Consider the following 26,425-nt stretch of genomic DNA (forward strand, 5'->3'; position numbering starts at 1 on the left):
TGATAGCTAGTAGGCTACTTCTATTTGCATCTTACTAATGTATTCTTTCCAAAGATGTTGAAAACAATTGATGAGGCTACTGGAGACTTGCCTGCTAATCACCTTCCCTCAACAAAAAGCCTTTGAAAGTGAGGAAAATATTTTTTTTAATTGAATGCAAATTGGCGTTTTTGAAAACATTTCCAAGGAAAAGAAATATATTTAAATATATGCAAAACACCTGTGTAGGTTAACCATTTTGGGTAACAGGCATAATCACATTGCATTACAGTGGACAGGCACCAAGGACAATTGAATTTCTCTGCAGCAAGTTGTTAGCAATGAACAAGTGTTTCATTTCAAGATTAAAGGGAAATGGAATATATGAAGAAAGTAAGTTTTGGGGAAGAGAAGGCATGCACTACCTTCCTTGCTGGGACAACACATCTTCCTCACTGAAATTTGACACACACTTCCAGAAACAGTTCGTCAGCTTTCAGTCTGACAGGAGCCAAGTAGCCTTTGGCCGAGAAAGTGACTTTGTTCATCATTTTGTAGATAGATTTGCCATTAAGAAATATGGAAATATTGTGCCCATTTAGTGATGCTTTTCTCTCTTAATAGTTGACAACGTGCTTTTTTATGATTAGCGCTTTTCCTTTGTATTTTCTAACATGGGCTAAGTACACCTTTCGGTTTTGATTAAAGATAACTGGAACTGGTTCAATGTTATTGACATAGTCAGGCAGGTTTCAGAGTAGCAGCCGTGTTAGTCTGTAGCCGCAAAAAGAAAAGGAGTACTTGTGGCACCTTAGAGAGTAACAAATATATTTGAGCATAAGCTTTTGTGAGCTACAGCTCACTTCATCGGATGCTGAAGTGAGCTGTAGCTCACAAAAGCTTATGCTCAAATAAATTTGTTAGTCTCTAAGGTGCCACAAGTACTCCTTTTCTTTTTATAGTCAGGCAGTTTCCCTTTTGTGTGTGTGTGTATCTTTCAAACAGTAAGAAGGGAGAATAAAAACATATATTTTTTAAAAGAACAGTGATTTGTAAAATAAAAGTTAGAAAATTGCAGGGGAAGAGAGGGAAGCTGAAACAGTTTTCCTTTCAGGATGACCAATAGATCTTGAATTGCTCTTTCTAGAGGAAAAGTTCTTTTTACCATTATTATCATCACAGCCACCGTGCTTTGCTGGGAAGACAAGTTATAATAGATCACTTAGTTGTTACTGAATCACACTTATCTCCACTTCACCTGCTTAACTTCCCATAAACATGCTAAGCACCCCTTAAGAATGCATTGGCCTCTAATTATTTCTTGCTTTATGTATCCCTTAGCGAGCACACATTGGAGAAATAAAATATCTTACTAGTGGCACATACTGTAGTATAACATGACCCAGTGTTCTTTAATTTACTTTTTATTGATAATATAACAACTTCACATTCACTGGAAATCAAAAATTAATACATATTTAAATTTCATATAGGTAAGGTTAACATTTAGTCATGGGTATTTTTAGTAAAAGTCAGGGACAGGCAATAAACAAAAATTCACGGAAGCCTGTCCCTGTCCCTAACTTTTACTAAAAATACTGTACGTATGTGTGGCAGGGAGCGGGGGGAACTAACAGTGGTAGTGCTGCAGGGAAGGGGTGTTGTGGCCACAGCTCTGGCGGCCTTGGGGCTGACCCAACCCCTCCCTCCCCCACTGCTTCAGTCCTGGGGCTGCTGCTCTGGCATTCCCAGGGCTGACAGCTGCTCCAGCCCTGCCGCTGCAGAAGTACAGAGGTCCCCTAAAGTCATGGAATCCGTTACCTCCGTGACAGACTCATACCCTGAATCATAAGTTAAGGCACCGTGTGAAGTGTTTACTATTTAAAAGTAATGGGCCAGATTCACTCTTGCACCAAGCTCTGTTGGGCACAGGAGGGGGAGAGGGTATTCAAGGAACTGGCTCCCAGATTGTCAAATTTCAATAGCTCTGGCCCTGGGATAAGAAGCAGCAGCCTAGGGTCTGTACACAGCAAATTTGCTTAGTGAAACTATACCCTCTGCCATGTACATTTGTCAAACTGGACTGTCTCTACGTAAAAGAATAAATGGACACAAATCAGACGTCAAGAATTATAACATTCAAAAACCAGTTGGAGAACACTTCAGTCTCTCTGGTCACTCGATTACAGATCTAAAAGTTGCAATTCTTCAACAAAAAAAATTTCAAAAACAGACTCCCACAAGAGACTGCTGAATTGGAATTAATTTGCAAACTGGATACAATTAACTTAGGCTTGAATAGAGACTGGGAGTGGATGGGTCATTACACAAAGGAAAACTATTTCCACATGTTTATTCCCCCACCACCACCTCCCACTGTTCCTTAGACATTCTTGTCAACTTCTGGAAATGGCCCACCTTGATTATCACTACAAAAGGTTCCCCCTCTCCCCCCCCCCCCCCCCCGCTCTCCTGCTGGTAATAGCTCACCTTAAGTGATCACTCCTGTTACAGTGTGTATGGTAACACCCATTGTTTCATGTTCTCTGTGTATATAAATCTCCCCATTGTGTTTTACACTGAATGCATCCGATGAAGTGAGCTGTAGCTCACGAAAGCTTATGCTCAAATAAATTTGTTAGTCTGTAAGGTGCCACAAGTACTCCTTTTCTTTATACCCATATAAGTGCCCTATAATGGGGCAAGGAGGGGGTTGGTTTAGGAGTCAGCTTTACATTCCAGTGAGCTTTCCACCTTCCCCTCACTGGTGCAGTTCTCTGCTGTACCTGGTTTACAATGGCATCAGTAGCGCCATGGAGCTGGGCCCTTGGCAGAAGGGGCCCCAGCCTGCCCCACTTGAACTACGCCCTGAGACCCCGCCAGCCTGCTGGCTCTCCCCACCACACACACTCACCACTTGCTCCTTTCGGCCATCCGAGGGCTCCTTTCCACCCTTGGACCCACCCGCCAGCTTCTCTCTGCCACCTGGCCATCTCCAGCTCCGGGCAGTTTGTTTCCCAGAACTGAGCCACCGGGGACTGGTGCAGAAGCCTGGTCAGTCTCAGACAGTTTTGGGCAGAGACAGTGTGGGAGTCTTGGCTGCGCCCCTCCAGGTAAGTGGGTCCTGAGGGAGCCCAGAGGCTGGAGCGATTCCCTGCCCCGGGACCAGCCCTGGCTGCGCTGCCGGCTCAGCCCAGCAGACACAGTTGCCTCCCAGCGGGGCCGGTGAGTTCGGCCAGGAGGCAGGGTGTGGGTGAGTGGGTCTATGGGGTGGGGCCTGGGCTGTAAGGGGGCGGGGAAGATCTGTATGTGTTGGGGCACTAGGGAGTGGGGGTTCTGTGTGGGGTGCTGGGCAGTTGTGGTGGAGCTGTGGGCAGGGGGGCACTGGGCAGGGGTGGTGTTATGCAGGATGCTGGGCATTTGTGGCAGGGTCAAGAGGGATGGGGGGGACTCTGGCCTTAGGTGTTCTGGGGGTGTTCCAGTGTTGGGCAGGGGGGCTGTATGGCATGGGCCTGCCCCTGAGGGCAAGGGGCATGCTGGCAGCACAGGGCCAGGCAGACCATAGTGCATCTGGCAACTGCTGGTTTGTAAATAGTGCCCTTGCACTGGGCTGGGTGGAGTGGGGCTGCCCCTGCCATGCTCCTTATTCTTTCTCCTTTGCCCTCTTGGTTCTTAATACTCTTTCTGTTGTAGAGGGGAAGGAAAAAGGAAACTTTGCCAAATCTCTGCTCTGTGTGTTGTCTTTTTCTCTCCCACCATTGCCACCCTGCTTCTGTGCTAAGATTTTCCTGGCTGCAGTGTGAAATTGACAAGTATCTGGTCAGTTCCCACTTCCATGGATTTTGAGCACTAGTCAAACTGACCGGCTTCTTGTTTGGTGGATCTGCTGTTCATAATGCAGTGAGCAGCTGAACCAGGGTTGGGTTCTCAGTTCTGCACTGCTTAGTGGGGGTAAGGGAAGAGGAGAGAGACTGCTCCTCACACCATAACCCAAAAGAAGTATGGTATTGAGTACCTGCCTCTGCTGTTACTTGAAGCTTTCCACGCAGTAGGCTGTTCAGTGCCCTATGTGAAATAACCTTGTTTTCACTTTAGTTCTCTGCAGGCTAATTTCAGTATCCCCAAAACTACCATCCTACAGTTGGCACTAACTTGACAATCTCAGCAGAGATAAGGATGGAATTGCTCTGGAGCCTGAACTCCCCTATTCCACTGAAGGCAGGCAGTCCAGATCAAGTTCCAGCTATGGTCGGGAAAGTGTGGAGAAATCCCTGTGGGTGCTTTCTTGGACTGTAGATAAAGGTCTTCATTGTCCATGGCTATATATCTGATACTTCTTATAGAGGCTATATTATAACCCCCTTCAGATTTCCCTTCCTCTCCCAGAAAAGAAAAACAAAACAAACCTGAACTAATACCTTGCATAAAATTGGAGTCCAGATAATGTTTTGAAGCTCTTGTACTTAAAAATGAAGCAACAATAGTTAATGTGTTTGACAGATTAGGTTTTTCCCTTCCCCCACATTTGTTGTTGCAGTGTTTGGTCTAGTGTCTAACAAGCCGTCATGGAGGAGGTAAAGCTGGAAGTGTTGCACGCTGATGCCTCCCAATGACCAATTTAAAGCAGCACATCCAGGCTGTTTCTGAAGCCTCCTCCCCCATCCGTGAAATGGATAATTTTTCAGTACAGCTGTGACTGAGTTAAGGTACATCAGCCCAATAGCTGTAGATCTTTAGCCAGAAACCATTTGCATATCTTCAGCAAGTAAAAACCAGTTATTATTTTGATCTAATAACTAGATCAGCCTCTTAACTGATGCGCTAGTGAGTGTCCTGAGTAAAATTCCCAATCACAGTTCTTGTGGTCACATACTTTCATGCATGTGGTACATAATTCTTTTGTTTTTAATATGTTGGTCATAAATTCCACAGGAGTGGAAATAATAATGGTGGAGGCAGGGGTTCTCAACCTTTTTCTTTCTGAGCCCCCCATGCTATAAAAACTCCACGGCCCACCTGTGCCACAACAACTGGTTTTCTGCATATAAAAGGCAGTGCCAGCGTTATGGGGTAGCAAGCAGGGCAGTTGCCTGGGGCCTGATGCCACAGGGTGCCCCGCAAAGCTAAGTTTCTGAGGCTTTGGCGGGGTGGGGCTCAGAGCCCAGGGCTTTGGCTTTCTGTCCTGGGCCCCAGTGAGTCTAATGCTGGTCCTGCTTGGGACCTCCTGAAACCTGGTGTAATGTAATAATCTTAAGGTGAAATAATTAGAAATAAAAAAGTAATAGTGTAATACTGAATGTCAAAGCACAATTTTGTAATAACTGGAATTTTAATACACTTTGCTACATTGGTTGTAACTTAACCATATTTTTTTTTTTTACTATTTGAAAAGTTTTGGATTTCTCAGGGGAGTAGATTCCTCTCTTTGGTACATTTCTTTTGTAGTCTTCAGTAACTTGTTTGCTCTTGTTCTCGATAACATTTTTCTTGCCTTGTCACAAATATGTTTTGTTAACAAAACCAGTACCCAAAAAGAATAGGTAAAGGTAGAATTCTGTTTTAAGTGACCACCCAAGGGCCCAGCAGGCATTGGTTACCTAGCAGAGGTAGTGTTTAGCTCAAGGTTAGACAAATTGGTTTCCAGATGGGATATTTCACAGTGGTTTCTTTAAAAAGCAGACTTCTGATGGTGATCCTTAGTGTGGTTTTCACTGTATTACTAACAAGGTTATGTATAAAATTTTGATTAAAAATTGCTTCCATGTAAATTTGCCACCTACCTACAGTGACTTTATTATGACTATTTAATGATAATAAGTAATGGGAAAACTACATTTTGATGCTCAAATGTATTAACCCTCCCCTCACAGGAGTAGCTGCTGTACTTGTGGAAAAACTGGACATTTGTATACATGAATGGTCAGGCACGTCTAAAGCTGTATTTCTGCTCTTTATAGTATTTTAGAATTTAAAAAGTTGATTCCACATTTGTGAAGATTTGAAACTAATTTGTTAAATAAGTTCTTCGTGTCTAGGTTTCCAGTTTAATCTAGAATATTAGAATCTCACACTTCTAGCTGTGAGCTAACAATTATGGGGGGAGGGAAGTACAAATATAACTGAACACATTGGTCATTTTACAGAAAATAACAATACTCCTGAAAGAGAAGCAGCTTGGGCAGTGTTTGAGCGGTGTGTTTGTCTTGTCTGTCCAATATCCCCAAGTACTGTCTATTTGTTTTAACAGTGCTTTCCTGATGTAGCACAAATTATACATTATCTGTCAATAACAAGACATTGCTCTTTATCATCCCTTCATCTGGTTCCTTTCTTTCTAAACAGCATGACATGTGGGTGCACGCTTTGTAGACTGTTGCAGTAGGTTTTTGTTAGGCCTTTGGAGGTGATGATGGCTAAAAACTAAATTCTGCATTTAATTACAGTTAATAATTGTATCTAAGGTATTTAAGGACCTTTGCTTCTATACAAGCATTTGAAAACACTCTGATTTTACTAAACAGCTCACTTTAAACTGTGTATTTTAAGATGCAAACTAACATCTTCTAGATTAATGTAATGTGTTGAATTTTTATCTTGTCTGGAAAGTAGAAAGCAGATTTTTTTTTTCACGCTTGGAGACTTGAGGGGCTGGTTCACAGCTATAACTTTCCTGTCACTGCATTGGCATAGCAATGCAGCCAACTGCTTTGTCATTATACTTGTGACTGTTTAGCCAAAAATTATCTGGAATAGTAGTTAATAGAATTCTGCTCTTCCAGTAGTTCCTTGGCACTGCCAGTGTAAAATCAGCCAACTCTTATTAATATGGATAGAGTAGTGTTTAGCTTGAAAAACAGCGGTTTATAATACTTTTCTTTTCTTTCAGGGAACCAGTTTCCTCCTGTTGCTGCTCAAGACCTTCAATTTGTTCTAAAGGCTGGATACCTTGAAAAACGCAGAAAAGGTAAAGTAAGCTGGCTTTATGAAAAATGTTCATATTAATGTTACCACACAGCCTTTTCTATGCAAACACATTTATTCTTAAGGTAAAAGATCACAGAGAACGCTAACAAACAATAGAAGAACCTAGACGCATGCTAAAAACCTTACCAGAGGTCACCTCGACTCCAGTCTGAGACTCTGGTAGATGTCAGTCTTCAAAACCAACAAAGAGGTTTTCCCATGGTTACAAGTACATAACTGTCTCAGATTCAGAACTAGAACAACCATAAAGCATTCAGCCTTTCCTTTATACAGCTTGGACCATTGATCGTGGCTTCATGGGTAATCAGCAGACAAAGGCCCACTCTTCAGGGCATAACTTAAAAAAGTTGGGTTTTTGCATAACCAGAAATGAAGAATTTGCACTCACCTCATCCTGGATATTACTCAGGAAAACCACTAAACGCTTTTTGTGCCAAAAGTCCATTCTTGTCTGGCACATCGTTCAATATAGTCCTTTGAGTCCCCAGGTTTCACATCTGTCACATCTTCCCCCTTCAGAGGTTAGGTACAATCCCAGCCCATGATAACACATAAACCATTCATTGAATACAATGGATCCCAAATATATTCATAATTAATTCTATAAGGACTCCCAAGGATATGGCAGGAAATTAACATATCTGTCACAACACCATTAGCTAAAAGAGGAGACTTCAAATAGTTTGTATTGTGACGTAGAAGAAAATAATCATGGTTCATTGTCAACTGAGGAGCCTTGTGATGGGTCAATGAGTTTCTAGTGTGACACATAGTTCAGAGATTTGTGGGTATTTTTGAAGAATGTATGTAACAATGTGTATGTTGACTTCATGTTTCGGGGAGCATCAAGATTTATTTTCCTTCAAGAAAGCAAATATTGAGCTTAGATTTGGTTCAGTCAATATTTACCTTGATTGAATAAATCCTTGTGTTTTCACCTTAACGCCTGTTTAATGCTGCGTTACAACTGTAGAAGGTATTTATAAAGTTGTTCATAGTTCCTGTATATTTAATACCACACAAGACTATCCTGTCTGTACTGTTTACCATCTTCAAGTTCTTTTTTGTTCTCTTCTCCTTTTTACTCCAAGTTTTCCCTCTGGATTGCATACAGCTACCTCTTTTCCTTTTCTCCCCTTTTGAAGAAAATACACATTGTATATATATTTGTGTTAAATATATGTAGTAAAAGCAATCTAACATAAATTGTATATTAATTGCAGACCACAGTTTTCTTGGCTTTGAATGGCAGAAGCGTTGGTGTGCTCTGAGTAGAACAGCCTTCTATTATTATGGAAGTGATAAAGGTATGAGTAACTACATTTTAATAGTTTATCATTCTCTTTCTTTTAATATATGGAAAAATAAGAAAGCTTTAGGAGAGGAGGCCGAGAAGTTAAGTCCATCTTGAGATAGCAAATTAATCTTTTACCAGAATAGTTAGCTTTTTCACAGTGCTTTGCGTATTGAAAGCATTGTACAAATATTAACCCTCTCAACACCTCTAAGCAGTGTGTTCATTTTTTCTCAGATGGGAAAACTGAAGCAGAAAGGTTAAATTACTTGTGAGGCTACACTGTGAGCCAGGATTAGATCTCATAGTTGTCTGGCTCGTACACCCATTCTCAGTTCATTAGATCACAATTCTTTTTAGTCCAAATCGTTGTTCAATTTATTTAAAAAAAAATTGTTTTCTCTACAGTGTGGTTCTACCCTTAAAAAATGATTCTCTAACAACTGCATTTTGGGGTTCCATGTTTCTGTCTCAAATATTCCGTCTCAACCTTGTTGAGTACACAAGTAACACTTCTTATCTAAAAGCCAACCCTGCACACTCAAACTGGGGTCTTAAAGTCAAACTAGTTTCTTCTGTGAAGATACATAAAAAGGAAAGAATTAAGCTTGACTTTAAGACCCAATTTTGAATTCGTAAGGTTGCCAGTTTAGTAAACATGTTTTTACTTGTCTGCTGAACAAAATTGATATGGAAGCTTATGACAGTAAATATAGAATTCCACGAAAACAGTTATTCAGAGCACAGCTATATCTTAAATTTCTTTCCAGATACTGTATGAAAGTTCCACTTAAAGTCCTTTGAGTGCCCAATGTTGTCTTAGCTTAAGGTTTTGTGCCTCCTTCCTCATTCTTATTTGACATGAGTACAAATAAGAACATAAGAACAGCCATACTGGGTTAGACCAGTGGTCCATCTAGACCAGTATCCTGTCTTCTGAAAGGGGCTAGTGCCAGATGCCTCAGAGGGAATGAACAGAATAGGGCAATTTATCTAGTGATCCATCCCCTGCTGTCCAGTCCCAGCTTCTAGCAGTCACAGGATTAGGGACACCTAGAGCATGGGGTTGCATCCCTGATCATCTTGGCTAATAGCCATTGATGGCCCAATCCTCCATGAACTTATTTAAGTCTTTTTTTGAATTCAGTTACACATTTGGCCTTCACAACATCCCCTGGCGATGAGTTCCATAGGTTGACTGTGTGTTTATGTGAAGCAGTACTTTTACTTTTGTTTTAAACCTGCTGCCTATTAATTTCATTAGGTGACCCCTAGTTCTTGTGTTGTTTGAAGGGGTAAATAATACTTCCTTATTCACTTTGTCTATTCCATTCATGATTTTATAGACCCCTGTTATATTCCCCCCCAATCATCTCTTTTCCAAGTTTTTTTTAATCTCTCCTCATATGAAAGCTGTTCCATACCCTTAAGCATTTTTGTTACCCATCTCTGTACTTTTTCCAATTCTAATCTATCTTTATTGAGGTGGGCAACCAGGACTGCATCAAGGTGTGGGCGTACCATGGATTATATAGTGACATTATGATATTTTCTTTCTTATTATCTATTCCTTTCCTAATGGTTCCTAAGATTGTTAGCTTTTTTGATGTCTGCTGCACATTGAGCAGATGTTTTCAGAGAGCTATTCACGATGATTCCAAGATCTTCCTTGAGTGGTAACAGCTAATTTATACCCCATCATTTTGTATGTATAGTTGGGATTATGTTTTCCAATGTGCATTGTTTTGAATTTATCAACATTAAATTTCATCTGCCATTTTGTTCTCCAGTCACCCAGTTTAGTGAGATCTTTTTGTAACTCCTCACAGTCAGCTTTGGACTTAAATATCTTGAGTAATGTTGCATCATCCGCAAACTTTGCCACCTCACTGTTTACCCCCTTTTCCAGATAATGTATGAATATGTTCAACAGCACTAGTACCAGTACAGGTCCTTGGGGTCCACGTTATTATCTCTCTCTGCTGTGAAAACGGACAGTTTATTCCTACTTTTTGTTTCCTGTCTTTTAACCAGTTACTGATCCATGGGAGGACCTTCCCCCTTATCCCAGGACTCCTTACTTTTCTTAAGACCCTTTGGTAAGGAACCTTGTCAAAGGCTTTTTAAAAGTCGAAGTACATTGTATCAAGTGGGTCAACCTTGTCTGAATGTTTGTTGACACCCTGAAAGAATTCTAAGAGATAGGTGAGATGCAATTTCCCTTTACAAAAGTCATGTTGACTCTTCCCCACCATGTGTGATAATTCTAGGGGTTTTTCTGTAGTTCCAACCAGGTTGCCTGGTTCCGAAGTTAGGCTTATTGGCCTGTAATTGCCAGGATGACTGCTGAAGTCTTTTTAAAAAATCAGCATACATTAGCTATCTGCCAGTCATTTGGTACAGAGGCTCATTTAAGCAATAGGAAAGGAGTACTTGTGGCACCTTAGAGACTAACCAATTTATTTGAGCATAAGCTTTCGTGAGCTACAGCTCACTTCATCGGATGCATACTGTGGAAAATACAGAAGATGTTTTTATACACACAAATCATGAAAAAATGGGTGTTAATCACTACAGGTTTTCTCTCCCCCCACCCCACTCTCCTGCTGGTAATAGCTTATGTAAAGTGATCACTCTCCTTACAATGTGTATGATAATCAAGGTGGGCCATTTCCAGCACAAATACAGGGTTTAACAAGAATGTCTGAGAGGGGTGGAGGGGAGTGTAGTGTTAGGAAAACAAGCTGTGTAAGCAGTAGGTTACATATCACAGTTAGTATTTCTGCATTTCATATTTGAGTTCCTTCAGAACTCTTGGATGAATACCATCTTGTCCTGGTGACTTATTACAGTTTAATTCATCAATTTGTTCCAAAACTGCCAATATTTGACACCTCAATCTGGGACAGTTCTTCAGATTTGTCACCTAAAAAGAATGGCTTAGGTGTGGGAATCTCCTATGCCTTCTCCACAAAGGCCTTGTCTTTCTTGAGTGCTCCTTTAGCACCTCTGTCCAGTTGCCCCACTGATTGTTTGTTTGGCAGGCTTCCTGCTTCTCATATAGTCTTTCTTCTTCCCCTATTTTTGCTGTTTGTTTGTGTCTTTTTCTAGTTGCCCTTCAATTTTTTGGGGGCCTGCCTAATTAAACTTTTACACTTGCTTTGCCAGAGTTTATGTTCCTTTCTATTTTCCTGAGTAGGATTTGACTTCCAGTTTTTAAAGAATGTTTTTTTTGTCTCTAACTGCTTCTTTTATTCTATTTAGCCTTAGTGAGATCTTTTTAGTCCTCATACTGGTTTTTGTTTTTTGTTTTTTAATTTGGGGGTATATTATATAGTTTGAGTCTCTATTATGGTATTTTTAAAAAGTTCCCGTGCTGTATTGCAGGCATTTCACTCTGGTGACTGTTGCTTTTAATTTCCATTTAACTATCCTTCTTGTTTTTGTGTAGTTCCCCTTTTTGAAGTTAAATGCTACTGTGGTGGGTTTCTTTGGCATTTTCCCTTTACGAGGATGTTAAATTTAATTCCATTATGGTTGCTATTACTGAATGGTTCAGCTATATTCACCTTTTGGACCAGATCCTGTGCTCCACTTAGGACTAAATCAAGAATTGCCTTTCCCCAAGAAGCAGTCATTAATGGGGTCTAGAAATTTTATCTCTGTATCCTGTCCTGAGGTGACATGTTCCTAGGCAACATGGGGATAGTTGAGATCCCCATTATTACTGGGTTTTCTGTTTTTTGTAGCCTCTCTTTTCTTCCTGAACATTTTACAATCAATATCACCATCCTGGACAGGTGGTCAAGAGTATATTCCTGCTGTTATACTGCTATTATTCAAGCATGGACTTACCCATAGAGATTCTGTGGTACTATTTGAATAGCCTGGTAGCATTGGTCTTATTTCAAGTGTTGCATTCCTCCACTGTGCTGACCCACCTAATCTCATCTCTTCTTTTTTAAAAAAATACAGACTTAGGGGGTCTTGTCTTATCTCAATGCCCAAAGGATTTACGTGTGCAATTTTCCGCTTGCTACAATTCCCTCTTCCTATTCTGACTGTGATGCTTTCCCCGTTTCCAGAGATTTTAAAGGTATCTGTTAAATGTTCCCTTATTTCCTTTGCTGCTTCCGTTGGAATTCTGAGAGAGAGTCTCTGTTTCTGAAGTTTGATCATTCTTAAAACATTTTTGAATGTCCTGAGGTGATCCTGGCTTGTTTCTTTTACTATTTTCTTCCCCTAGAAAATGATCTTGGGGGTTTTTGTATCAGTTCTCCATAGCTTCGTTTTGTGAGTTGAATATATAATTGAATGTATTAGTAACAGCAATCTTTTACTTCAATACATTTTTTTCAGTCTCTAAGACTATTGTGTGAGGTTTTTAATTTCCTTGCAGAGCCTCTAGTCTGCTACTATTATTGCATTTGTTTCTCAACACAGACTAAAATATAGGCTTCTTACCAATGTTAGCCACGAGGTCGGTCAAGTTTGCAGTTATATGAGCAGCCTTAGCTATGGCAGGAAACAAACCATATAAAATAAAGGAATACAACTGAATGCAGTCTAAACCCACTACCTAAGATATATCTATTTCTCTTTCCTTCATTGTGACTACCCATAAAGGCTAGATCGTGTATGATCGTGTAGATCAAATATGTTTTTAATCCATTAATTTTAAATTCCTCTGAATACTGAGAAGTGTGTCAAGTTAACTCTAAAGATCCACCAGCCTTGTCTTCAAGATGTTCTTAACCACTACTGTATATTCATGTCCTCTGTTCAAAACAATAAGCACCAACTCTGGTGTTTGGAGGATTTCCTCTAGCTATAGTTTTATATTTAGGTCACAGATAACACTGTCTAAGTATTCCATTGAAATCTACTGCAAACAAAAGCAGACAGGCCAGGAAGAGACACCACAATTGTGTAATGACCAGTCAACAAGCCCACATTCTCCCTACTTATCAGCTGGATGCACATGAGTTTGAGATTGGTTTGCTGAGAATACATGCTCACTTACAACTTGGTCAAAGATTTCTTCTTTCTTAAAAGCTCATGGCATATAGTTTTGCCTTTAGCTACATGTTTGCAGTTCCTGTTGATTTTAATGTGGGGGGGAGGGGGTTGCACGCACAACCAAGCACACAATTTAGCTCCAGATGTACACATTTGTATAACACCTAGTACAACAGGACCCTGACTGGGACCTTTAGATCCTACTAAAATATACTTAAATAGTGATAATTAAACTTTTGAAGTCCAAAGAAACATGAAAGGGAAGAAAATATTAATCAAGCAGAATGTAAAACAGTGGCTCAGAGTCTCTGGTCCAGCTGAGCTATGTTCTGTGCAGCACCAGAGGTAAGAGAAGGTGGCTTTATGGCACAATTCCTCTTCCCTTATCAGCACCCAGTGCAACTTAGAGCAGTCGTAAACTTGTTCTAAGTTTGTGCCCAGCTTCTTTGGTCCTGAGGAGCCATTCCAGCAGTCAGGTCATCAAGGTCATCATGCTGCCTTTAAAGGGCCCATAGTGGGCCAACCATCTGGCCCAGTAACTTCCTGCTTTTCACTTCAACCTATAAAATGTAAACTGGAATCCTAAATAGTATGTCTTCAAAATTTGCGTCCAAAATTTCACTCAGTTTTCTTGAAGATTAAATTTAAGGCAATATAAATCCAGCTCGGTTTAATCTGGCCCAGATTTTCAAAAGTACTCAGCAGTTCCCCTTTTTCTCAATGAGCTCTCTTGAAAATCTGGCCATAAAAGTACCATAGCTCGTTTCCCTCAAATGATTATTTAGTCAGTGTACTATATATTATATACAGCAGATATATTTTTAAAGTGCCACAGACATGATTTGATAACTAAGTTTTCTCTCAGCATTTTCATGATACTGTTAATTTGGGTTGGGGTAGTGTTTTGTTTTTTTTAGGGGCAGGGAATGTTACATTTTTTAAAAGACACTTGTAACAAGGCAGTAAAATTTTTGCTCTTGCTTTGGCACCTTTTGTAATTAAAAAAATGGCTGCATACTTTTTTGATCTTATAAAAGAAATGCATTCTTGCACATACGTCTAGAAAGGACTGTTCCAAAATTTTAAGTTTTAAACCATTTGGGATGTTCTAGCACTTTAATATTTAGCAAGCATGTTTGCCATATATATGAGATCTACTTTAATACGAAACAATGTAGGACATTGGAAAGAGTCTCAAAGATCTGGGAGAACCTTAATCTCAAAACTGAGGAAGAGCTAAATATATTCTAAGAGTATGGCTTTTTAGGGTGACCAGATAGCAAGGTACAATCGGGACTGGGTGTGGCAGGTAATAGGTGCCTATATAAGACAAAGCCCTGACTATCGGGACTGTCCCTATAAAATCGGGACATCTGGTCACCCTAGGGCTTGTCTACACAGTGGTGCACTACAGGGATGTGATTTCTAAAAAGCACTAATATGGTCTGTGTAGCTCCTTCTGGTGCACTGGGTTAAAGCACAGTAGGGAACATTTTGGGCACACCAGCAGGATGTACATGGACAAATTAACACGCAACACACTAGTTCACTTTAGAAATTACACTCCCCTAGTGCACATTACTCCATTGTGTGGACAAGCCCTACATTATAGAAGCAGTTAATACTGTTTACCAGATCAAAATCCATTTTATGACTGTCAGACATAGCTGACATTTTCAATATTAGTGTGCTTGCCAAAATACCCATTGACCTAACAGATTATAGAAGTATCATCATAATAGCTTAGAATTGCTCCAGTCTCTGGGGTAAATAAAATGCTTACCTAGATACAAGTAAATACTGCATGCATCTGTTATTCATAGCTATTACAACCTCGCAAATAAAAATACTGTACATATTTTATCATTATCTGAAATCCCACTGTGTCTTTGTCTCCTCCTGCCTTTCTATTATCAACTCCCTTCTCCACAGTCCTAGCTCTCTCCACAGTTCAGGATTTGTGGAATGCTGCAGCCTTCCTTTTCACATGTGCTAAGAAGTATGGCCACCCCTCCTTCATCTTCCAACTGGCAGCCCAATCATTTCAAGATCTAGTTCAAGGTGCACCCTCCTTTATTTCAAAATTCTTCATGGACGCAGTTGCCCAATGCTACCTCCAATCCTTGTCTTTCTCGGGTTCCCTCAGGATTCCCTCTGCCCATCAAGCACTCTTGTCATCTCCATCCCATCACAATAATTCACCACTTTTGGTATGAGAGCCTAGAATGCTTTTCTCCACTTGACAGACTCTCAAATCTCAGTCAGAAACATCTCTGTCTTTTCCTACCTGTACCTCCCACCTGAGAGAGGAGATAGGAGCAATATAAAGCTGCATTCTGAAATGGACATTCAGAGAATCGTGTTAGTGGGATGATACTAGAATAACGTTGGCTTAATGCTGTTCATGTCCCTCTGGAGTAGCATTATCAATATTACACTGTTGCAGTGGTGTGGCCTACTGTAACAGCCCACGGGTTTCCTGTTATCAGATTGCAAGTCTATTGTCAGGAGAATGAGAGGCCAGGAGAATGCTACCCCTTCACTGAAAATTGTATTTTGTTCATAGTTCTTTTCCTCTGGCCACTCCATCACTTTTACACTGTGACCTTGCAAAATCTCTGGTTTGAGTTGGAGATGCAGGAATCAGAAAATGAAATCCTCCTAGTTGTCGTGGAATTTAGTTGAAAAATGCAGAATTACTCCCAGGAGGCAGAAGAATCCATGCATGCCTAAAATATGCTGACACTAAGAAAAAGTAGGAAACTAACTTCCAAATTCAAGTAAAAATCTTTAAGTCTGAGCTATTTTTAGTTAAAATGGTAACAATCGTTTAACTTTTCACCACACTAGAGCTCAAAGTATCAAGAAATTTATTTCTGTTGTGAACTGATCACTGCATGAACGCCTCTGTAAAAACACAAGAAAGGAATTTGCTCAGTGTGGGCCTGATCCTGCAAAGACTCATGCACATATTTAATTTACACACTGTGGGAGTGACCCAAAGCCCGTTGAAGTCAATGAGCGTCTTTCCATTGACTTCACTGGGCTTTGAAAGGGGGCCTGGGAGCAGTCATATTGTCTTGAGTGCGACTACTCACAGCGTGTAGAGTTAAGTGTGTGCTTTACAGGATGAGGGCTTTCGTTGGGAGTCCTTTATTGCAGTGGTTCTCAAAGCTGGGCCGCCGCTTGTGCAGGGAGAGCCCCTGGTGGGCCGGGCCGGTTTGCTTACCTGCCGTGTCCACAGGTTCGGCCGATCAAAGCTCCCACTGGCTGCAGTTTGCTGCTCCAGGCCAATGGGGGCTGCAGGAAGGGCAGCCAATACATCCCTCAGCCCGTGCTGCTTCCAGCAGCCCCCATTGGCCTGTAGCGGCGAACCATGGCCAGTGGGAGCCGCTATCAGCCAAACCTGCGGACGTGGCAGTAAACAAACCGGCCCGGCCAGCCAGGGGCTTTCCGTGAACAAGCGGCAGACCAGCTTTGAGAACCACTGCTTTATTGCACATGTGACCAGGAAGGGAAAACTGCAATACTGTAGGTAGACTATTTTGTAAAGTTGATTGGAAGAATTTAATAGTAAGGAAATATATTTTCTTGCTGGTGCACACAAGTAATTATCATTAGCACTGGAGTTGTGTGTTCTGAGAGATGAACCAATGATAATATAAACAATAAAACAATCCAAGACAATATGAACAGCATATGCTGTGCTCGCATATATTGCAGACTGTATTGCATTCTTTGTAGTCTAATTGTATTGTTTTTTTTAAGGAACTTCTACAGGTATAGAGATCATTCTAGAATAACTGAAAAACTGTATTACCATATAAAGTGGTCATCAGTACGAGAGAGAATTTCTCACAAATATTCTAAGATACTAAATTTGAATAACTTACCTCATTTTTATCTTGACAAAATAGTTTTACCTTTTGAACCTGGTATTTGTTTATTCCATCTGCGTGCTACTGTCTTTCTGGGTTTTGATAAACTTCCAGCATGGAGAATGAGAAATTAATATAGTCTACTTCATCGGCTCCCTGAGGTCATCAGTGAATGAACAATAAAATTGCTAGACTGAAATGAATTTCATTGAAAAGGGACTTGGTTAGCCTGTTGCAAGTTATTATTTCTAGTGTCTGCCTCAGTATGATAATATATAATTCCATGAATTTTGCACATGTGGTGAGGATGGAGGAGTGAACAGACATAAAATATTAATATTATATCGGAGTAGTTAATGTAGACATAGTAAAAGTTATTGGAGGAAGTGAATAGGAAAAGGAGGCAGAGAACTCAATTTTATGCTCTTAATTCATTTGTGCAAATTTGTTATTCAGTGTTTACTTGGCCTGGGGAAAACTCACTCTATTGTAGTGAGGCAGCACAAATAGATTTGGGACTGTGTGCATGTGGGGCTGCCAACAGAGTAGTTGTACAGTGACTGACTGTGCACCCCTGGCATGCCTTGGCATCGTCACCACACTGACTCTGCATAAATGGGTATATGGGCAAGTCAAGAAAGGAACCACAGGATTTGTATTTATGTGACAAGGCAGTGCTGCATCCCTCTGCTTTGTCCCCAGGATGGCAAGGGGGATAGGCCTTCACCATTATGCAACTCCCTTTGCACCTCACCCCCCGAAGTCCAATGCACAGGGCATGGTATCATTTCCTCCAAGTAAAATCCAGTTGCTTGGGCTTTGTACAGGTGAAATTAATTTCACTGGAGAACAGATGAACTTTTCTACAAGTTTTCTAGGTGTGCAACAACTCTGTGGAAGGCCATAGTCTCTTAAGCCATTCCTACACTTATCAAGAAACTTATCCCTTGCTGACAACAGGTGTCAGCAATGGATATACTGATGTTTCTGAAGAGGTGCTGAAAATTATTTGTCCTTGGCCACACTTGCAGCTACGCTATGTTCAGCACTGGTTTAAGTACACCCATTGCTAATACTCATAAGCAATGAATATTTTTCTAGTGTAGAAAAGGCCTTAGTGCTACTTTTGTTATTTAGCTCTCGTGCACAATAACATACTAGGAGTTGGCGAAGTATAGCTGATAAAGATCTACAGTGTAGACTTCAGCAGTCTTTACCTTGAGTATAGCAATATGGCATATGGAGATTATGGATCTCAACGTTATTGTTGTTACTTATTCATGTTTTGTTTGTACTGGACACTTTCCACATATAAAGACGGTGCAGGCCCTACCTTGAAGAGTGTACAGTCTCTAAAAAAAAAAAAAATAGAGGTATCTTGATCCAAACATTTTGTGTATTTAAACCTTGCCTTTTTTTAAGCCATGTCTCACCTTCAGAATAGCAGTTTGTAATTCATTCCCTTATAAACAAGAATCTTGAGAATCCATAAAATTGTGATCTGGAATTGTCTGTGATATAAACACATGGCCCAAAGTGTTGAACTGTGATCAAATTCTATCCTCTTCTTGGCTAGTAATTCAACAGTTGTAGCGTTAGGTGGAGAATTCTCTTGGAACACACTGCAGGTATTAAATGAGCTTCTAAATTGATTCAAGAGTTTGCACAAAGAAGGTGCATCTGGAAGAGGATTCGGTAGGAAGAGAGTCTTTTACAGTTGCTTAAAAGTTAATTTGAAGTCTACTGTTTTGTGGGAAGAGGGTGTTAAGTTTAGCAAGGGACTCAGCAAAGTTATAAGCTAGAAAGGTTTTCCCATTGAAACTGAAAGAGAGACTGATTTATGGTAAACTTGTCTTGCGAGTTCCAAGTTCCAGTTCTTGGCTTTCCCTAGATACAAATGTCATAGCATGCACTTCTTACTAAACAGACTACCATCTGCAAACATCTCCCTGTGGGATTCCTTAGGCATCCTACATAAAAAGTGTACTTTAGTTTATATCTTCTTTTAAAATAAAGCTTTATCTCCAAAAGCATCACCTAATTGTTTTGCTAAAAATCTCCCTGTTCATTGTAATATTCATGAAACACAAAACAAAATCTGAATAAATGATAACCTGCTGGACCGCTTACATTCAGTATTGTAAATGAAGTTCTAACTTTGTTTTTATCTCCAATAGACAAACAACAGAAAGGTGAATTTGCTATAGATGGATACACCGTCAGAATGAATAATACCCTTCGGAAGGATGGAAAGAAAGATTGCTGTTTTGAAATCTCGGCTCCCGATAAACGCATTTATCAGGTTGGACTTCTTATGTCGTCTTGAAATTAAATTGATAAAACCGTTACGATTCCAGTTATGGAGACATTAACATTTCAGTAAAACAACTCTCCCTGACACATTAGTGAAAAAAGGAACACTGGCTTGCTTACACTGTACATTCATATAATAGGAAATACATTTAAAAAAATTCAGATTAAGTTCAAATACTATCTTTTTGAACAAGAACGAGCAAATCTATTACTTTTATCTATGGGTCATTTCAGTGTTAGCATTGTATCTATAATATCTATATATAATTGGTCTGCATGATTTTTTGGATGAATTATATAGTAAAAAAATGGAGTTATCAAAGAAGAAATATCTGAGTTAAATACATATTGTATTGCTTAGGGCTTTGGAAGGAACATCAAGGTAGAAGCACATCTCAGCTATGCAATTCAAAGATCTATCAGCTAGGCATCAGTATGGAATGTAAGTTTAATAAGTTTTAAATATCTGAGATTGCAGCTGAAAGCCAGTTAATTAAGTTGTCAGGTAGTGTGTTGGAATCTGACAAGAACATTTTTAAGAAAACTGTATCCAGCAGTCTAAAGAAATTCATGGGTGTCTTCTAATTGTCAAGGGCAAATTTTGTTCATCAGTTCTGGCTTTGACATTGATGAAGAGAAGCAGCTTTTTTCTGCACAGCTGCCAGCTGCTGATCAGAGTTTCAAATCCATCATCCTCTGCTTCAATTACGTAAATTTGTCAAAATTAACTGTACATTATAAGAAGCATCCTTGCAAGAAAAGTACCAGAAGACATGAAGAGAATTACTAATGGTTCCTTGAAGAAGTGACAAGAATGCTACATTTCCTTCCATTACAAATGTGGTGTTGGTTGTATTTATATTACCATTATAACTATTATTAATATTATGCTTATTGTAGTTTACAGCAGCTACTCCCAAAGAAGCAGAGGAATGGCTACAGGAAATCAAATTTGTATTGCAAGGTAAGTCAATCAGTGAAACAATATTCTTTGTTTTTAATAATGTTTATTAATAATAGCTTCATCTATTAACAGATGTACTATATGTGCATAATACAATATAACCATTTTTAATCCAGGCTTCAGACAGCATGTGCTGTCTCTCAGCTACATTGTGTTTCTTGCATTACTTTTTTTATTTTCCAGGACTCTGTTTTTCCAAATATTTTATATATCTTAAAACTCTTTGTAGATAGATCTATCCCTCTACCTCTTGGAGAATCTGATGACCATAAAGCATTTTAAATGGTATGTAGAAGAGAAGCACAATTTAACTTAAACAACTTTCATTTTCTTCAGCTGGTATTTTAAAGATCTTTTCTGAGACCTGAAAACCAAAGTAGTTAACATATATTTCTTCTACAAGGACCCACAGAAGTAATTCCATTGTCAGTAGCATTTGTTCTTAAGATTCAGTAAAATTCCTCTTCAAATAGTGTGCTGTATGCTGCACAAACATCCATTTAGGCTCTTCGTTTATTCTCATAAATGTTAATTATCTAAACTGTTATTAAACAGACTTGGGATCTAATATCATTCCTGAGGAAGAATATGATGATGTTGGACAAGTTTCTTCCCCAGTCAGCACTGCACCAATAGATGATGACATTTATGAAGAACTTCCAGGTATTTCTGAGGTTTTATGTGACTAGAGAAATCTGATGTGTTTTGAGAGAAGCTCAGTTTCTGGTCTGGTAACTGTGAGGGAGTGACAGTGAGTGGCTAAAGTACTCAGATTAATATAGAAGCCCTTGCGTTTTGAATTGTACTGTTCTACTGTAGTAATGAAAAGAATATACTCCCTTAACCAAGTCTGAGCAAGGACACTTCCGTCTTGGTGAGTCAGGACATCAAAATCAGACAAATAGTAAAAATAGTCTTCTGGGAATTTTGGCTCATTAGCGTTGTCTCTGCTACATAATTTTTTAATTAAAAAATTGACTTGCCTTACAGCTTTTTCTGCCAACTTGCCTATCATTTTTTCTTTATTCATTTTACCATTTGTATTAACTAGAGGTTCTTCACGCACTCCATATGCCATCAGCTTCTGTCTAATATATGATCTCAATATCCCTTGCAACAGTGCAATGTGTTGGGTTGGAGAGGTGTAGTGATGAACTGTAAATAAAGGCACTGAGAAGGTTGACTTTGTTTTTTCTGATCATCCAGCATGAATCTGATTATACAGTGATTTCTTACTCTGGTTTTGCAGACATGGTCAAACGTTTACTCCTCTTGATAATCAAACGTAAATCTCATGAAATTTTCTCTTGGCAATAGGCCTTGGAGTTTATTACAGATAGTAAAATAGCAGGAAGACGTGTGTTTTATTCTTGTTTATGTTTTAGTAAGCTGTCTGAAAATGAGATATTCAATTGCTATGTGTAAAAATGACATTTTAAAACAAAAAATGACAGTACTCAGTCATTTGGTATGCAATAATGCAAGATAGAATTCTGTTTCTTTTGCTGTTCAGAGAAAGCACTACTATCAACCAGTAGCTTAGAAGAAAAAATAAATTGCATGGGACACAGACCTAACTTCCTATATTTGTTGCACATTGAATATTTTATCCATTAGAAAAAATAAAGTTGGCTGGCACTCTTTGGAAATTGTGCTCTTCTTATGAACTTAGGTGTTAACTGCATTTCAATGAACTATTAGAGTCGATAATTATGGAAGCTGATAAGAATGTTTATTGTACACTTGTGAAAGTGTAGAAGGACTTCTGCATGTTTAGAAAGGATCTAGAGATGATCTGCTGGGGTAGCTGAAAGGGCATAATCTTCCATATATGTGACCAGGAATTAAATGCAGAGTTCATCACATGGATAAATGCACTCCAAATAAGCAGAGGATCTGTGTGCGCTGAACACCCTGAAAAATGAAGAACTGACCTTCAGTGGGTTTAAAGTCCAAAGTCACAAGGTCAAAAACATCAATCTATTTGGGCCGGGGCCTGTCATGTGGTGGGTGCCACTTGTGCTGTGCTTTGAATATTCAGCACCTTGCAGGCGATAGTCCTACAAGTTTGCTTATACCTTTTATACATTTATTTTCCCCCTAAATATGTAACTACTAAAGTAAACCTCACTATAGGATAACTTCATTTCACACCTTCATGGGACCATTTCAGCCAATAAGCAGAGCTGCAGTAGTAATGGTCACAGCTTGAATGAATGAAACTGGAAAGCATGTTGAGAGCCAGGAGTTATCAAATTTATGTTCACATTAATAATAGTTTTGTATTCAGAATATTGCTAATCTGCATCCTGGTGGCCCTGGGAGTACTCAAAAATATTTTAACTTTCATATCATTTTTACATAGGTTTTTCCAAAAATTTTTGTCTCCTACAATGCGGTGGACAAGACTAGAAAGCAGTAAAACTGAAAGGATGTAATGGTCTTTTTGTTAGTGCCCTGGAATTTAGGATATGTGTGTTCAGTTTCCAACTCAACTATATACTTCCTCTCTGATCCTGGGCACTTGTAATTCAGTTCCTAGGGATCTCAATACTTCCCTTCGTCCATCTGGTCTATTTAAATTGTAAGCTCTTCAGGGTAGGGACTGTCTCTACGATGTTCTTGAACAGTACCCAGCACAATGGGACCATAATTTCTGTTGTGGCCTCTTGGTATTACCCAACTACAAGGAATAAATGACAAAATCTGTCTGCAATAATTATGGAATAAGTTTAATGACTCGTAAATGTTCGGTAGCATCAAAGTTATATTGTGCTGTGTGAGGCTTTTTCACGTCAGGTCCTGTGAGCCTGTTTCAGCTAGATTGGGAATCATGAACAGGTAACCAGCTATCTATTTTTAATCCCTCATGTCAGTCTTGTCAATTATATTGTATTTGGCCATCAAAAGTTGTAAAGATGCATGTTCAGTGGTCACTTTTACATTTGTTTATTGAATTTAATGTTACGTATCTCAATTTATTTCTATTGTAGGAACTGTACTTGGTCAGAAAGGGTGTTTCTTTATAGGAATTTAAAACTAAATGCTGTAACACTCCTGACTAGTGCTACCCCTCACCCTTGAATACTTCAGGTAAACAGTATGTATAGATGAACTGAACAATACATTTTCTGAATACCATGAGTACAGAAGCTATTCAGCCACCTAAATATTGCCTATTTGGTTGTTGTATAGTTATTCACTAAAACCAGAGCTAGGAGAACATAATTTGTGCTCCTTTAGCTCAGCCTCATTTGCCATCTCTGGCTGGGTGTTCTGAGTTCCACCTAGGTATCTGGGCACTTCCCCTTCTGCATTCTAGACTACGTGAACATGCTCAGTGCAAGAAATGGGGAGTACAGATGAAACGTCTCCTGGAACTTGCTTGGATGCTCAGGCTAAAACGCCATGACCACCGCCACCACCTGTCCTAATCAGAGAGGGCAGAGAAGGATTCCTTAACTTTTGATCTGACCTAAACAGTAGAGAAGAATGTTTTCTACACTTCCAAAAGATACTCTAAGCAGGAGGATATAGAAGAAATTATCCCAGACCCCCTGGCCAAACCAGGAAGTGGGGTGAGAAAAGAACTACATCTTCCTTTAGGAGTTCCTCACAACATCCTCCTCCTCCACTCAGCATGCCCTGGCTTTTGCCTTTCCACCCACCCCCAGGGCCTTGCAAGTGTTGATATTTCACTAAGACTCACAGCTTATTGTGCCTTATTGCTTAATCAAGGAATGGCAGTTCATATGCCAAAGTCACTAATGAATTCTGGTATTTCTGTGGCACTCAGGGGTTTTTGAAATGATGATTTAAACAGCATGCAATTTTGACCAAAGCACATTAAACCCTTTCATAATACAATTCATTTATTTCAGTAGTGGACTTGAGTGAAGGCTGTATTTAAAGCTGCCTCCTTGTCTGAAGAAGATATTATGGGAATATTAGTATAGTTTTGAAACTTGGGAATTCAGCACTTGAGAAAACTGCAGCAGAAATCAGCTGAATAGTTCAAACCAGTAACCAGAATGGTAACAGTCTATTAGCCCATTGAAGACTTGGTTTTCAGTGGAATTCAATTTGTAATGTCTGCTGGCTGGTGGTGTGGGCTGGTTGGGAGGGATACAAAAGAGGAAAACTAATCTCTTGATCTATTAACCCATTTTCTTCTTACTTTAATAGCATATACAAATTAATATTTACCACAGAGGCATCATTTTTCTGGCTCACTTTAGTAAGAGTATGTTTAATAGATACTGTGATTATTCAGGTAGAGTCAAGATCATTGCCGCTGCCAAAGACATGCTAATACAAACCTTCCCTGCAGGATTCTGCAGGAAAAGACAACTTTTGCTGCTTTCAGCAAGCTAAGCTAGGCTAGTTTGCCTAGAGAGAACAATTAAAGGAAAACTCAGTTTAAAAAAAATAAACCCAAAAGTTGACACTGAAATACTTTGCTGAAGTTAAGTAATTAATAGCCTGATAAATTAATCAATTCTCTATAGTTTTGACATGACAAGTATGTATTGTAGCCTGCAACTGAATATTTTAAACTTATTGCAAACCTGAAAAAAATAGCTTTAAGAATGAATATTACATAGAGCAAACCTATTCATCCTAACATACCAGGACATCCAAGATCTTTGGATGAATGGAATTCTAAATGATGGGGGAAGAGTTGCGTTATTTTAGGCAGGCCATATTTTCAGCTTCCCAACCTGGAGAGCAGTGAAGGAAATGTTTACCAGTTCTAAAAGGGTTCTGCTAATCTAGCCCACCTTCTGGTATACAATCAAACTTTGATTAAACTGGAATTTTGTTATTAGGCTTTTAAAAAATGCTTTGTGTTTTCTTCTATGCTGCCTCCATGCATGGGATAACTCCGGATGAAGAACTGCCCTAACAGGATAGCCAAGCTTTCCCCAACATCAGGAGAATCCCTAGATGGCATAAAGCTGGTATAGCTGGCCCTACGCCACCCATTCCAAACTTCCCACACCAAGCAAAGGGGCTCTTTGTGAGCAGGCCGGAAGTCGTGGAGTGGGGGCAGAGCTGGGGTCCACTGTTTCAGTAGTCCTCAGCCAACAGCGCAGCCCCACAGAGAACTATTCTAGCATGTATAACTAAGAGCATGTCTTTGTAAGAGTGTAAGCAATGCTGAACCTGTCCATTCCTTTTACTCATTACTTGAAGCATCTGTGATTTAATAAAAAGGTGATACTCCCACTTATCCTGCCTAGGAAAGTAGCAAAGCTTGATAACCTCCTGCTGCAATCTTTTTTGGATGTAGAGCTGTTTGGGTCTCAGAGAAGTAAATGAGCTTTACTGATGCATTCCACGATCTGTCAGCACAGAGGAATCAAAAACTGAAACATGGCCTGTGTTCTATCTACATTTGAGGAGAAGCATGTCATGACTACATAGTGATGACTGTGTGTAAGGTTGATCTGTTGCTTCATGAACCAGGATTCCTCCCTTACAGTCATTATGTATTTCCTTTCTCTAAGCACTAATGCTTGAGGATTTCACAACAATAACAGTTAATGAAACCTTCTCATAAGTCTTTCCCTCAGTTTTAAGTTTTCAAGGTAATGCACTGGGGTTTAGCTGTGTGTTCCCTGTTGATTTTGATGGGAGTTGTGTGGCTAAAATCCTGCACACTGCTTTGAAAACATAGAGGTTAGTGTCAAGAAGTCCCAATCATGGGCTGCATCAGGGCAATCAACTCCTAAGATTAGGAAGACAAAGTGGTCTTGTCTTTGTACTGTTACAAGTGGATATGCGATACTTCTTCACTTCTCATGCTCACATATTGTTTTCAGTGCTGATGCACTGTTAAACTGTTATTCTTTCCATCAGTGGCTGCATTTCAGCAATGGATGAAGTGGTTTTTGAATGTAAATGGTACATCACTTCGTAAAGTGTGTGGAATATTTAGAGGTGAAAAGGGCAAATGTAAGATCATTATCATTCTGGAAATTAAAAATGAAG

The 26,425-nt window shown here is 39.6% G+C and overlaps 1 protein-coding gene across 1 annotated transcript in view; it reads left to right on the forward strand.

Annotated features, from left to right (window-relative positions):
• The window catches only part of SKAP2 (src kinase associated phosphoprotein 2), a 147,333-nt gene that overhangs the window by 89,731 nt on the left and 31,177 nt on the right, over positions 1–26,425 (forward strand). Inside the window, exons 5-9 of the mRNA XM_074945748.1 lie at positions 6,866–6,943; positions 8,187–8,270; positions 19,332–19,456; positions 20,368–20,431; positions 20,987–21,094. Coding sequence (XP_074801849.1) covers positions 6,866–6,943; positions 8,187–8,270; positions 19,332–19,456; positions 20,368–20,431; positions 20,987–21,094 — 459 coding nt within the window. The remainder of the gene's footprint in view (positions 1–6,865; positions 6,944–8,186; positions 8,271–19,331; positions 19,457–20,367; positions 20,432–20,986; positions 21,095–26,425) is intronic.

Source organism: Natator depressus, chromosome 2, assembly GCF_965152275.1.
Source record: "Natator depressus isolate rNatDep1 chromosome 2, rNatDep2.hap1, whole genome shotgun sequence".
Classification (NCBI taxonomy): domain Eukaryota; kingdom Metazoa; phylum Chordata; order Testudines; family Cheloniidae; genus Natator; species Natator depressus.